At 51.8% G+C, this 13076-nt stretch overlaps 1 protein-coding gene across 1 annotated transcript in view; it reads right to left on the bottom strand.

Annotated features, from left to right (window-relative positions):
- Positions 1 to 729: 729 nt before the first annotated feature.
- The window catches only part of STUM (stum, mechanosensory transduction mediator homolog), a 54045-nt gene continuing 41698 nt past the window's right edge, over positions 730 to 13076 (bottom strand). Inside the window, exons 2-3 of the mRNA XM_058533918.1 lie at positions 6700 to 6879; positions 730 to 2054 (exon numbers count right to left, since the gene is read on the bottom strand). Of these exons, the coding sequence (XP_058389901.1) occupies positions 2020 to 2054; positions 6700 to 6879 (215 nt within the window). The 3' untranslated portion in view covers positions 730 to 2019. The remainder of the gene's footprint in view (positions 2055 to 6699; positions 6880 to 13076) is intronic.

Below are 13076 nucleotides of genomic sequence, written 5' to 3' on the forward strand. Positions count from 1 at the left end.
AGAGGATGCTGCCTTCACACAGTGAGAGGTTCTGGCCTTCCAGAGAAAGCCAGATCTGATCCCACGCCTTGAAAACACAGAGGCTTCCAAACATCAAAGAAGCAGCAAAGGCCTGGGTTGGGTCAGAAAGAAAGAAGGAGGGAGGAGATCGAGACATTGCCAGGTGTTCAAAAGTGCAACCAGCCCCGGGCAGCGATGGAAGAGGGACGAGACGGTCACCAAAACCAAGGGGTGGACGGCGGGGTAGGATCAGGCCAGGAGCAGAGAACTCGCCTCCGAGTGGGGCCCAGAGGTGGGTGAGTGTCTGGAGGGGATTCTGTTTCTCCGAGGATGCCAGGGAGCTGTCCAGACCCCAGGGAGCCCAAGGCCTGCATCCGGGCAGGACTGTGATGAGAAAGCCCAGTGGATGGAGTAGGTGGGCTGCTGGCCCGGGTGGGGGGTTTACAAACAGAGATTATGCAAGCAAAGGGGCTCACGGTCCAGCTGCGGGCTCCCCAGGCATGCCCATCCAGCAGGGAGGAAAGGGCCAGACAGGTCACTTCTCCGGCCCTGGCCAAATTCTGACTCTGCCCCTGACAGACAGGAAAAGCCCCTCAGAGAGGGACACACACGGTGGCACAAAGTCCAGTGGGGTCGGAAACCTGGCTTTGGGCCAGTCCCACATTTTAGCGATTCCTGTGTTAGAATGAAAATGATAAGAAAACAGACATCTAAATGCCACCATTTTGGATCTCTTTTCTCTTAATTTCAGGTTGATACTTGACCCGCGGGAGCCTGGACAACTTGTTGGTTTCTCCCTCCGCTGGGTTCTGACTCTAGAACAGTCACTCACAGGGGCATCTTAAAGGGCCCCCGGTCCCTTTGCAATGGGAGGAACCCCCGTGTAACGCCAACAACGTCACCCCAACACATCTGTTTGCAAGAAGGATTTTCAGATAGAGGTCCACAACCCCATACAGTTTTTTTCTCTGCAATTCTAAAATCCCAAAGCTCTCAAATGGTAAGTTTTCTTCCATAACTTATTTAGTGGCAAAATCTGACCTGAACTGAAGTGAGGCTATTTACAGCTTTTATTGATCCCAGTTAGTCTGACTATTCATGTTTCTCTGCAGAAATGGTCATGTGCTTGATGGCAGAGCGCTGTTCCACACTGTCGGGGGGTTAGAAAATGGAGGATAAATGGCTCCTATTCTCTTTCTCAGATCCAAAATTTCTGAATTCAGAGGCCCATCCAGCCCCAAGGATTTCAGAAAAAGGACTGTGGGCCAGAAATGGTGTTAAGTACAATGTGGAAGGCTGCCAGCCCGTGCCTGCTCAGACCTGGGTGGGTAATTTATGAACATCTGGCCATGCCAGGGGTTTTGCCCCAGGGATGGAGCCACCGCCCTCCTTCCCAGGAAAATAAATGTCAAAACACACCCAGGCCCGGAGATTTCAGTGGCGAGGAGGTGGGGGCTGCATTGGGGGGGCAGGGCCAGGAGACACCCGTGAGGATCTGTCCCCGCCATGGTGGAGGCCACAGCAGGCCTTTCCACGCCGGGCTGGAGTCTGTCCATCCTCACTCCCGCCCTAGTGCTGCCCCAGACCACTCTGGCAGGGGCTGGGGACTCAGAGGAAGTGTCCACCACAGTCCTGCCCCTCGGTGAGGCCCTGCTCACCCGGACGGGGCCCCCTGGGCAGCTCCGGTGTGCCCTTGCAGTGGGCAGTGGGTGACACAAGGTGGGGGCAAGTCGGAGCGTTTCCGTGTCCCCGTCTCCATCCCACTCCCCACCCCCGCTCGAGATGTTCTGGGTGCCTGCGCCGACAGCGCTTTCTGGAGCAGGGGGAGGGGCTGGCAGCCCTCAGAGCCTGCCGAGAAAAGCAGATGCATTTTCAAAATAAATAATATTTTCAAAATCCCCACTTTCCACTCCAAACCCAGGAAACAGCAGAAGAGAACATGTGAAGGTCCTTGTGCCCGCCGCTGCCTGGTGCGGCCCTCACGCGGGTACCCTGGACTTCTCAGGGGCTCCCGAGGGCTCACAGCTGCTGTGGGATGCCCTGCTCCTTGTAGCCTGCAAGGAAGAAGCAAAGGAGAGATGGTTAGACACCCACTTCCTTCAGGATTTCTCCAGGACGTGCCCCCAGATTAGAACATGCTCATGAGACCTTGTTCATACAGAGGCATAAATGACTCTACAGTCAGGGTCCAAGTTCTCCCAAGGATGTTGGCTTTTCAATGGGAAAAAAAAGGATGGAGAACTGTGTAAGTTTGGGTTTAATGGGGATATATGAGAGGAGGATATCTGCTGTGGGGTTTGGAAGGTTATCAACAGGCTTCTGGATCCACACCCCTGAAGCCACTGCACAAAAGCTGCCCCAAACTGGCCTGGCATGATTTTCCAATGCAGAGCCCTGGGCGAAGGGGCCAGGCAGGTTCCACCAAGTGACGGGCATCTGGTATGTGTGGATGGAGAGGAGGAAGGAAGGAGGAAGACAGCAGACAGAAGGGAGTGACCGTGCGTGTGCGTTCAATCAGCTGGATATCTGTGACACAGGCAAAGGTCCCTGGGGGCTTCGAGCCTTTAAAACATTGTCATAATGGCAAGGCCATTGGGAAAAATTAACCACTGTTGATATTAAGGAATTGCTGCTAATTTATTTGGGGGTGAAAGGGTATTGTGGTTATGTTTTGTGGGGTTTTTTTGGTGAAGAAGATTGGCCCTGAGCTAACCTCTGTTGCCAATCCTTCTCTTTTTGCTGAGGAAGATTGTTACTAAGCTAACATCTGCGCCCATCTTCCTCTACTTTATATATGGCATGCCGCTGCAGCACGGCTTGATAAGCGGTGCACAGGTCTGCGCCCAGGATCAGAACCCACGAACCCCGGGCCACTGAAGCGGAGCACACAAACCCAACAACTACACCACCGGGCCTGCCCCTGTAGTTATCTTTTTTTTCAAAAAAGATACCTACTGAAATATTTAAGGATGAAATTATGAGTCTGGAATTTGCTGAGTGGTTACCACCTATGAGCTGTTAACTTAGCCTGCACAGAAGCTTCAGGGGGCTTAATTGGTTTTCTCTCTTTACTTACCAGATTATTCATCAATTTTAGGTGCTAATAATCCAGTGCTGAGGATGGGGGAAGATGCAGAGAGTAACAGATGAAAAGAGAGTGGCCATGAGTTGATAATTGTTGAAACTGCTGTGGGTATTCAGGGACACATTACACTAGGCTCGCTACTTTTATGTTTAAACATTTTCCAAAATAAAAAGCTAAAAATAAAAGCCTGTTGACCAACTGGCGGAAGGGGTGTTTGTGTGCAGGGGGTGAGGGGCAGTGGAGGGGAAGGCCCTGGGCAGCCGGGCATGAGGCCCGTGCATCCACCAACAGACTCACCTTGGGAAACTTCAGAGCAACACAAGGATGTGAGGCAGCATGAGGAAGAGAAGAAAAAGAAAAAGAGAAAACAGTCTGAAAACAGAGGCCAGAGGGACTGGCTGAAACGTAAAAAGAGGGAGGACGCGTGGTGGCGCCTGGGAGACGAAACGGGGCAGGGCTCAGTGTTCACAGGGACCAGCCGCTGCGCAGCGGTGAGCCCCATCATGTGTGTGGGTTTGCCTGCGGGAGCGCACAGCCAGGGCCCTCCCCTCCCGGGGGTCACACCCGGCGAGACACTGCCAAGCAGCTCTGGCCAGTGCCTCCCCTTCCCTTCATATTTCAGCCAAGCCCGCTCTTCTGCTCACCTCCTGCCCCTCACTCTTTTCTCACCCCCGACCCATGTTGGCCCTGAGATGAATTCTGGATGGACCTGAGAGGGACAGCTGCAGGACAGGTTTGACTGTGACAACCTAAAGATGCTGAAGTGACCCATCCCCGCCCCAGCCCAGCTCTGTCTGAGCCATGTGGTTCACCCTTTATATGGACAGGAGCCAAATATATAAAACCTAATGCTTTAGGATAGACCCAGGCTGAGGATGCCAAACAGGTTTTATCTTGCTGACATCTTGGATCCATTGGTAGTGACTGCCTGAAGCCCAGTGTTGAGAACATGTAAGATTGTCCAGCAGAAAGTGTCAGGATTGATTAGCAATGTCTGCCATGGATACGGCAGTGGAAAGAGGCTACTGTAGACCTACCAGGTATTTATTGACCCATGACCAAGACAGGTTGTTAGAGACTGTTATTTGTTATTATTAATATAAATGGAGCAGCATGCTTCTAAGTTCCTGATTTTAACTTCTACTTTGATTTATATTTCTCTGATTTCCCTCCTAGGAGTTTTTCTGGGTGCTCAGATTGTTGATGACACCCTAGATGATGCCGTGTGAAAAATCATTCTGTATTGTTACAACTGAAAAGTTGCCTTCATTTTACAGGAAGGGGCTGGCATGACACCAGAAGGAACAGCCCCTTATCCAACTCTCCACTAGGACAGACAAGTCCATGGTGGTTATTCCCTGCAAACTCGTCACGCTGGGACACACACTCTCCATTGTGGCTCAGAGCAATCCCAGCCCACAGCACCATCTCAAGAGTAGCAATTACTCATCCTTTGAGGTTGGGTTTACTTTTTGGAAGAGGTGCACAGGCACCCCTTGCTGAGATGGGTGATTGAGTCTGGGGGCCAAGGGGGGTAAGTGGGCGGCAGTGAGGAGGGACCGGTTTTCTGGTGCAGCCCTCAAGTCCATCCCCCAAACAGTGTTCTAAAAAGTCTGATGCAAAGACAGCATCCCAGAACCGGTGTACAGACACCCAGGAAGCTGACTCTGGCCCACAGTGAAGGCTTGGGGGTGGGCAGGAAGGGTGAGGATGGGCTTCTCTCACCTGATTGTCCTGCAGCCCAGTTATGGCCCCCACATCAGCCACAGAAGAGGGGTTTCTGGCCAAGTCCACAGCCTAGGGTGATGGAAAGTGTGGAAGAGACTGGGTCCCCATCTGCGCTTCTTGGGGTCTCCGTTTCCTCATCGAGGACATGATAAGGGGAGTTCTTCAAGTTACCTCTAAGATCCAGACCCCGTGGCTCATGGGTACCAAGGACGACCACAGACCAGCATACCAGAAAGCTCTAGGGATCAGATGAGGCATCAGCACGCATTTATTGAGACCCACCCTGTGACATAAGCGTGTTCCACTATAATGGAAAGGTTGCTCACTACAGTGCCCAGTGCCTGGTCAGATACTCGGCATGATGAGGAGAAGAAGCAGGAGGAGGGGTCGAGGCTCATACTGGGCGGACATGGGGCAGGCTTCCTACCCTCTGACTGCAGCTAAGGAAGCTTCTGAGAGCAGATGCACCTTCCAGGTTCCAACTGGGAACAGCGTCGGGAGCCCGCAGGCCACCCCACAGGCCCTGAGGGAAGTGCCAAATCCCCTCCGGGAAACTGTCAGACTCTGCTTCTCAGGACTCGCAGGATGGCTGGCAGCACTGGGGACTCCCCCTTCTCTGGTTGCCCATCTCCCAGCGTCGGCCTGGGTTGCTCTGACTTTGGCATGCCCTGGCAGTCCAGCTGACTCACTTCCTCCCCTGACCTCTGCTGCTGAAGGAGCTGCTTCCAGGCAGCCTGTCTGACCAATCTACCGGCTCTGCTGATCTCACTCAAGCTCTGGTCCCTGTACTTACTCTGGTCCAGTGGCTTGCTTGGTCACAGACCTGAGGCCTTGCCTGGCCCTGACAACTGTGTGTGCCCTGGGTCTTGGAACCTCACAGGATCCTGAACTCAGGCTGAGTTGGCTAGAGATCATGCTAGATCATTCTAGGGCTCCCTGAACCCGGGGCTTCTCCTCTGCCTCTGCTGCCCTTACCTGGCACAGCTTACTTCTGGCACAATCCCAGCTATGAATGGTTTTGTTGGGTGGGGCACAATGAGGAGCGTGGGGTGTGAAGAGAAGGACAAAGAGCCTGAGGAGATGTGGTCCCTCATAGTGAGGAACCTCGGCCTGATGAGGTGGACGGAACGTGTGAAAATACAGGGAGCACGCGTGGGGGCCCAGGGTGATGTGCATGGCTACTTCAAATAGGTGTCTGCTTTAAGACTTCACTAGGTTATTTTAAAAATGTTAATCAGGTTGCCTTTGGTAAACTTGTTTTTGTAGTGGTAAGCCCTTTCACAAAACGGGATCGAGTTGGTGTTAAATGATTGGTGAAGGTCCACTCAACACCAGAGAGGAAGAATAATGAACAAAGAGCTTAGCTTAAAAGAAGGAGAAATTATGCTGTTCTGGCTGTAAAAACACAGTTATGGGGTTTCCTGTGGGCAAATAAGAAGTGGCCTTTTTCTTCTTTCTGGAAACTGCACGTTGGAGGCATAAGGGACCCGAGCTCATGTGGGCCACACAGTGTTGTCAGCTGGCCTGTTTCCTTGACAAATGTGATGCCTGATGTGTCTGAGCCGATAGGGGCTCCCTCCCTCCCTTGTTCACGCTCTCTGGCTCAGGTCTCTGCCTGTCTGCACCCATGATTCCCTGCGGGCGTCAGTGCTGGCATGTGGGGAGGGTCCCATATGCCAGTCGGCAGTAGGCACTAATGAGGAGGACACAGGTGAGCCCTCAGGGGAGGGGCAGGCCCAGCCCCGCAGATCTCCCCGTGAAGTGCCCACGCCCTGCGGGATCACAAATGCCCAGACCATCTGGCCCCATCCCTCCTCCAGCCCTGCTCCCCGCATCCCAGCCCAGCCCCAGCCCCACAAAGAGGCATGGCACTGGCGGCTACTCACTGGCGAGGATGACCATGTCCATGCCCCAGAAGATGCTCATGATCCAGCCCACCATGACGATGGCCGTGAGGATCTGGATGAGGGCAGCCGCAATGTTCAGCCAGAAGACGCAGCACACGTGCCTGTCCGGGAGGTCAGTGCGGGCACCGCACAGCACGGTGAAGGCCGAGACGAACGTCCCTGTGAGAGGCCGGAGAGGACAGCCTTCTGAGGGTGTGCGGAGACACAGCGGCATGCGTGCTCATCGCCAGCCTGGGGCCCAGCTGTGCTTCCTCCAGGAGCTTGGCGAGGGGCAGCCAGGGTCTGGCACCTTCCCACTCAGACCATCTCTCATCCCCGTCCTAGAGAGGTCAATGTACACCTGGAGGAGGCATGGCATGGGGCCTTTGGGGGAACACAGACGTCATGTGACAAATGGCTCCTGCCATTAAGGAGCAACAGTGCAGCCGCTTGCAAGGACAATAGATGGCAGCTGGAAAGGGCACCACCCTTATGTGGCAAAGATTCTAAGGGCCACACATGTCACCCACAGAGGTAAATTCAGGAAATGACCCCCAGCACACATGCTGTTGCTACGGGACAGGGGCTGGGACTCCAGGCGCCCGCAGAGTGGAGAGCGCACAGGCCAGGGCAGATCTCCTGGAACCCTTCCCTGATGGGGTTCCCGCAGACACCCCAGATCTGCAAGGGGAGTGACAGGGAGCCTGAGATTTATTGAGCAGCCGCAAGGCACGGAGCAACGTTGGGGTGTGTGTCCACGTCCCCTACCTCCTTGAAGCCTTTCCAGAGCCTACGGGAAATATCACCACATTACTGACATTTTCCTCAAGCCAGGCTCTTTCCCACAGGGGCCCTGAGCCTCACAACAACCCTGCAGGGCCGCTGGCTTTCTCCCTATCTGTATTAGCTTCCCATGGCTGCTGTATAAGTTACCGCAGACTCAGTGGCATAAAGCAACACACATATATTCTCTTACAATTTTGGAGGTCATTAGTCTGAAATGGGTCCTCAGGGTTGGGTCCTTTCTGTAGGCTCTAGGGGACAACTGGCTTCCATGCCTTTTCCAGCTTCCAGAGGCTGCCTGCATTCCTTGGCTCGCGGCCCCTTCCTCCATCATCAAAGCCAGCAGTGTTGCGTCTTCTCTCCTCTCTGACCTGTTTCCATCCTCACATCTTCTCTCTCTGACTCTGACCCTCATGTCTCCCTCCTACAAGGACCCTTGTGGTTACACTGGGCCCAACAGATAATCCAAGGTAATCCCCCCATTTTAAGATCCTTAACTTAGTCACATCTGCAAAGTCCTTTTTGCCATGAAAGGTAGCACATTCACAGGTTCTGGGGATCAGGGTGTGGACATGTGGGGGCAAGGCATTATTCTGCCTACCAGACTGTCTTCCATGCTGTATTTATCTTGTGTTTCTGATGCTCTGACATCTGGGGCCTAGCTGACCTGGGGAGACCACCCCTCCCAGGGCTAGCTGACTCCTAGAGATGGTAAAGGACTTGCTTATGCAAACCAGCCGATCCAGAGCCCACACTCCAGCCACCTCCTTTATGGGCCCTCACACTCCTGGCCACCCACCTACCTGAGTCACCCAGGGCCAGGTTCCAGACAATTAGGGACAGCCCCTAAGCCCCAGAGCCTATCCTAAAACTGCTTACCCCGCCTTGCCGTTCCTTCCCATGGAAACCACAATAAAGGCTCCTGCCCACGTTTCCCCCTCGCTCCCTCTGCCTCCTGACTGTCCCCGGTGCTTCGTCATGTGCCCTGCCATGGTGTGGCATGCTGCTTCCTCCTAGGAACCGTGAGTAACAAGCTATCTTTTCGATGGCCGTCATTTCCTGATCTGTTGGCCTTACCATACCTAAATAATAATAAAACCTACATTTTGAAGCACACATACACACAGAGACTGAAAAATTAGGCGTCTTGTCCAAGGTCACAATCACAGGGGGGCATCGACTCCACCGCTGTCCGACGCCGGTGGCCATGCTCCTGCCCCGGCGTGGCCTCACAGGTGGAGATGACCTGATCCTCCAGGTGCAGACAAGACAGCAGGCCATTTGGGAAATCGGCCAACAGACCAGGGACCATTCTCACGTTTCTCGCAGCTCCTGCTCTGGAGGAAGCTTCCCAGGCATCGATTTTCCTCCCTCTCTGCACTGCGGTCCCTGGCCCTTCCCTGCCCAATCTTCGTGGCTCCCACTGGCTTCCTGACGTGGCCTTTCCTTCTGTCCACACCCTTGCGCCTCAGATCCAAGGCTGACCCCTGAGTCTGCCTATATCTGATCCTGACCCTGCCCCATCCTCCTCCTCATCTTAACAACTGCCACTGACGTGTGTGTGTTTCTGCCCCCTGAGTGGCTGACAGCACTTCTGAGGTCCCGGGGGCATCCCACTCACCTTTCTGCCCCCAGCCCCCAGCACAGGGCCTTGTCTACAGTAGGTGGTCTGTGAGGATCCAAAGAAATGCAACCAGTGTTAAGCGCATCCTCAGACCTCCTGCGTCAACCCCTGTGGAATTTGTTAAAAATGCAGATGCCTGGGTCCCCCTGAGATCTGAATGTCTGAGGCATGGCCCAGGAATCTGAATTTCTAAGCAAGTTTCTCCCTCCACTCAAATAATGATAATGGTCACTAAAGTGTGAGAGCCATGGATTCAAGATCAATCAACTGACTAACGGGCCCCTCCGTGTTCCTGGCACAGAGCCCAGGGTGGCCCTACCAGAGACTCGGGGAGGGGAAGGCATTCAGAAACCCGCCTCAGCTCCTGCCCTCCGGGGGCGTCCTGAGTAGTGAGGACGCTCATTATCGCCACCTGACAGAGGAGGAAGGGGGCTAAGAGCTTGCCCAAGTCTGCGGACATCCAGGTGATGGAGCTGGCACTTGAACCCCAGCCTCTTCCCACTGGGGAGGAGGAGGGCGAGGGTTCTGCGGGGCCAGGAGTGGTGACATGGAGGAGGGGATGGGGATGAGGAGGAAGGCTGCTCCGGGCATTCCTAGAGGGCTCTGAATGCCTGCATAAGGAGTTTTCCCCAATCTGTAGGAAACAAGAGCTCTGACAAAGAGTTTTGAGCGCGAGAGTGATATGAGGGAAGCAGTGATTTCAGAAAATGAATTTGTCAGCAGGGTGACGGGTGGATTGAAAGGGACTGAGATGAGAAAGACAAACTCAAAGAAGGCAGCAGCTGAGGAGTAATGGGGACCAGGACACAGGGCTTGGTAGTGGATACAGGAGGAAACAGGGGACTTAGGGACCATTAGGAAGTGGGTGCCACCATCCTTTGCCTCTGCTAGCGTATCATGTATGTGGGATATAAGAGGAACACCATTAAAAAAGAGAATACTACCAAAATATAAAGATAGTAGAAGAGGAACATGAGCAAATGGTGAAAATATTAATTTTAATTAATTAAAATAATTTTAATTATTTAATTTTAATTTAATAATTATTAATTAAATAAAATAATTAATAACAGATTCCATTTACCACACACATACAGTGTGCTGCACCAGGCTACCCTCGTTCTACCTACATTACCTCTAATTCTTACAACCGTTGGGGGTGGTTATTATTATCCCCATTTTACAGATGGGGAAATCAAAGCTCAGAGAGGCTAAATGACTTGTCCACACAGCAGAGCCCAGATTACAACCCAGATCTGTCTAGTTTGGAAGCCTGAGCTCTTTTCAGCCCAGGATGTTGCATCCTTGCATTAAAAAATAAGGAAGGTTGGTATAGCGGCTGTAGAAAACAGTATGGTGGATCCTCAAAAAATTAAAAATAGAATTACCATATAATCCAGCAATTCCACTTCTGGGTACATACCCAAAAGAATCAAAAGTAGAGTCTCAAAGAGATACCTATATACCCATGTTCATAGCAGCATTGTTCACAATAGCTAAAACGCAGAGGCAACCCAAGTGTCTATACATGGATGAACGGATAAGCAAAATGCGGTATATCCATACAATGGAATATTATTTATCCTTGAAAAGGAAGGAAAATTTGACAGGTACTATAACACAGATGAAACCTGAAGACATTATGCTAGGTGAAATAAACCTGTCACAAAAAGACAAATACTGTATGATTCCAATTATGTGAGGAACCTAGAGTAGTCAAATTCATAGAGACAGAAAGAAGAAGGGTGGTTGCCAGGGGCTGGGGGAGGGGGTAATGGGGAGTGATTGTTTAATGGGGACAGAGTTTCAGTTTGGGAAGACGAAAAGAGTTCTGGAGATGGATGGTGGTGATGGTTGCCCAGCAATGTGAATGTACTTAATACCACTTAACTGCACATTAAGAATGGTAAAGATGGTAAATTTCAGATCATGTGTATTTTACCACAATAAAAAGAACTGAAAAGGGGCCGACCCGGTGGCATAGTGGTTGAGTTTGCATGTTCGAATCCCGGGCTCGGACCAACACACCGCTCATCAAGCCATGTTGGGGCAGCGTCCCACATAAAAAATGGAGGAAGATGGGCACAGATATTAGCTCAAGGACAGTCTTCCTCAGCAAAAATAATAATAATAATTTTAAAAAAAGAAGGAAAGAAACTTCATCCTTAATGATTTTCAAAATATCCTGAACCTCTCCATCCTACCCCTGCCCCAGCCAGTGTGCCTCACAGCAGATGGTGCCTTGACCTGGGGCCTGCAGTGTCCTGACTCGGTGGCATCTGGCTGAGATCCCGTGACCCTCTGTCTCTTTGTGGCTGTGGCCTCGCCTCAGTCTTCCTGCCTAGGAAACAGGAACATGTTTTTATTAGGCTAAACCATATGGAATTGCTACTTTTGTAGGTCCAGAATAGTTGAATAACAGCCATTTCACATGGCTCAGCCCAATACGTATGTGAAGACTTTCAGCAAAAGGAAACTCTGTCCCTGAACTCAGAGATTCTTAGAGTTAGAAGGTCATCTAGCACATCTGTTATCAAAAGATGGAATCTCACCAGAATTGCCAAACTGATTAGAGGCCGCTGGATCTCTTCATGCATCTGCCTGCTTGTCATGGAGACAGGAAGGCCTAGCGAACCCACAGCTCTGTGGACACACAGGCTATGCAAAATGAGCGACATTAGCAAAGACGCGGGCTTATCTGCTGGGAAAAGACGGGCTGACCCACAGTTTACTTAAAAGAGAGACAACCTTAGCACGTGTGTGGTGTAGAAGGAACTTTTGGTGACTATTCTCTTTTACCCACACTGACAAATACGTGATATCTCTAAGACGTGTATAAAAATATAAGCACCTTGTACACATAGTGACTTGTACAATATGATATTATATGTATTACCCACAGTTGCACTAATTTGGATAAATTAATCATTATTAATTAATTTAATTATTATTAGCTTGGATAAATAATTTCATTAATCAGGAAACAATGGTAATAGGTCTCTTTTGCCATATAAAGTAACATATTCCCTAGAAGGATTAAGCAAATGGATTTATAATACAAAAACATCATTTTAATCTACTCAGCAGGAAATTTAAAAAACGATTTTAGCACATCTTCACATGAAGAGGTGTTAATTATTTTAAATGAGTCTTACTAAAGAAAGAGCCCTCCCCAACGGCAACGTGTTAGTTCTGATTTATTCCATGTGCCAATGCCGGGTCCTGGGAATACAGAGTCCAGACTGGCCAGTGGTGGGGGCTTGGCCCACCCCCACCCCGGGAGCGGGTCACAAAGGGAACAGTGGCAAATTCTGTTGGGTTGTATCCGGGGAGACTCCACAGACGAGCAGGTGACTGGGCGAGGGGTCTGGAAAGCTGCTGGGAAGGTCGTCATGGGAGGAGGAGGGACGAGCACGCAGAGACGACCCACGAGCTCGTCGGAAGCTCAGAGGGTGGCAGGGCCTCGGAGTGGCACAGGGCAGCTGGGCGCAGGGCGCGGGCAGCGCAGTGATGACGAGCGAGGCTGGTTCATAGTTTGGTTAAAAACTTCACGGATTAAAAGAATGAGGCTGGAGGTGGGCAGCGTCAGACCGGAGAGGGCCTGAGGGCTCTGCTGCGGAATCCGGCTTCTTCTTCCAGGCCGCGGGCGGCCACGGGAAGGGTTTCAACGGGGAATGACACGATCAGGGTTGAGTTCTAGAACAAACGCCGTGACCTCAAGGGGAGGATGGGGCAGAAGGGGTGAGGCAGAAGGCTGGGAGGAGAGACGTGGCAAAAATCCCCGTAAGAGGTGACGAGGTGGGAAGTGAGGCGTGGCAGTGCGGAGAAGGTGGCAAGGACCCCCAGGAGGAAGAGGAGGTAGCGACCCCCGGGATTAGGTGACCGGCCGCATGTCAGGGAAGGGAGCAAAGGGGGCATGGAACGGCTCTGGGTTTCTGGTTTTCCACACTATGTGGGGAGGGTGGAGCCA

The sequence above is a fragment of the Diceros bicornis genome, chromosome 38 (genome assembly GCF_020826845.1).
Source record: "Diceros bicornis minor isolate mBicDic1 chromosome 38, mDicBic1.mat.cur, whole genome shotgun sequence".
Taxonomy (NCBI): domain Eukaryota; kingdom Metazoa; phylum Chordata; class Mammalia; order Perissodactyla; family Rhinocerotidae; genus Diceros; species Diceros bicornis.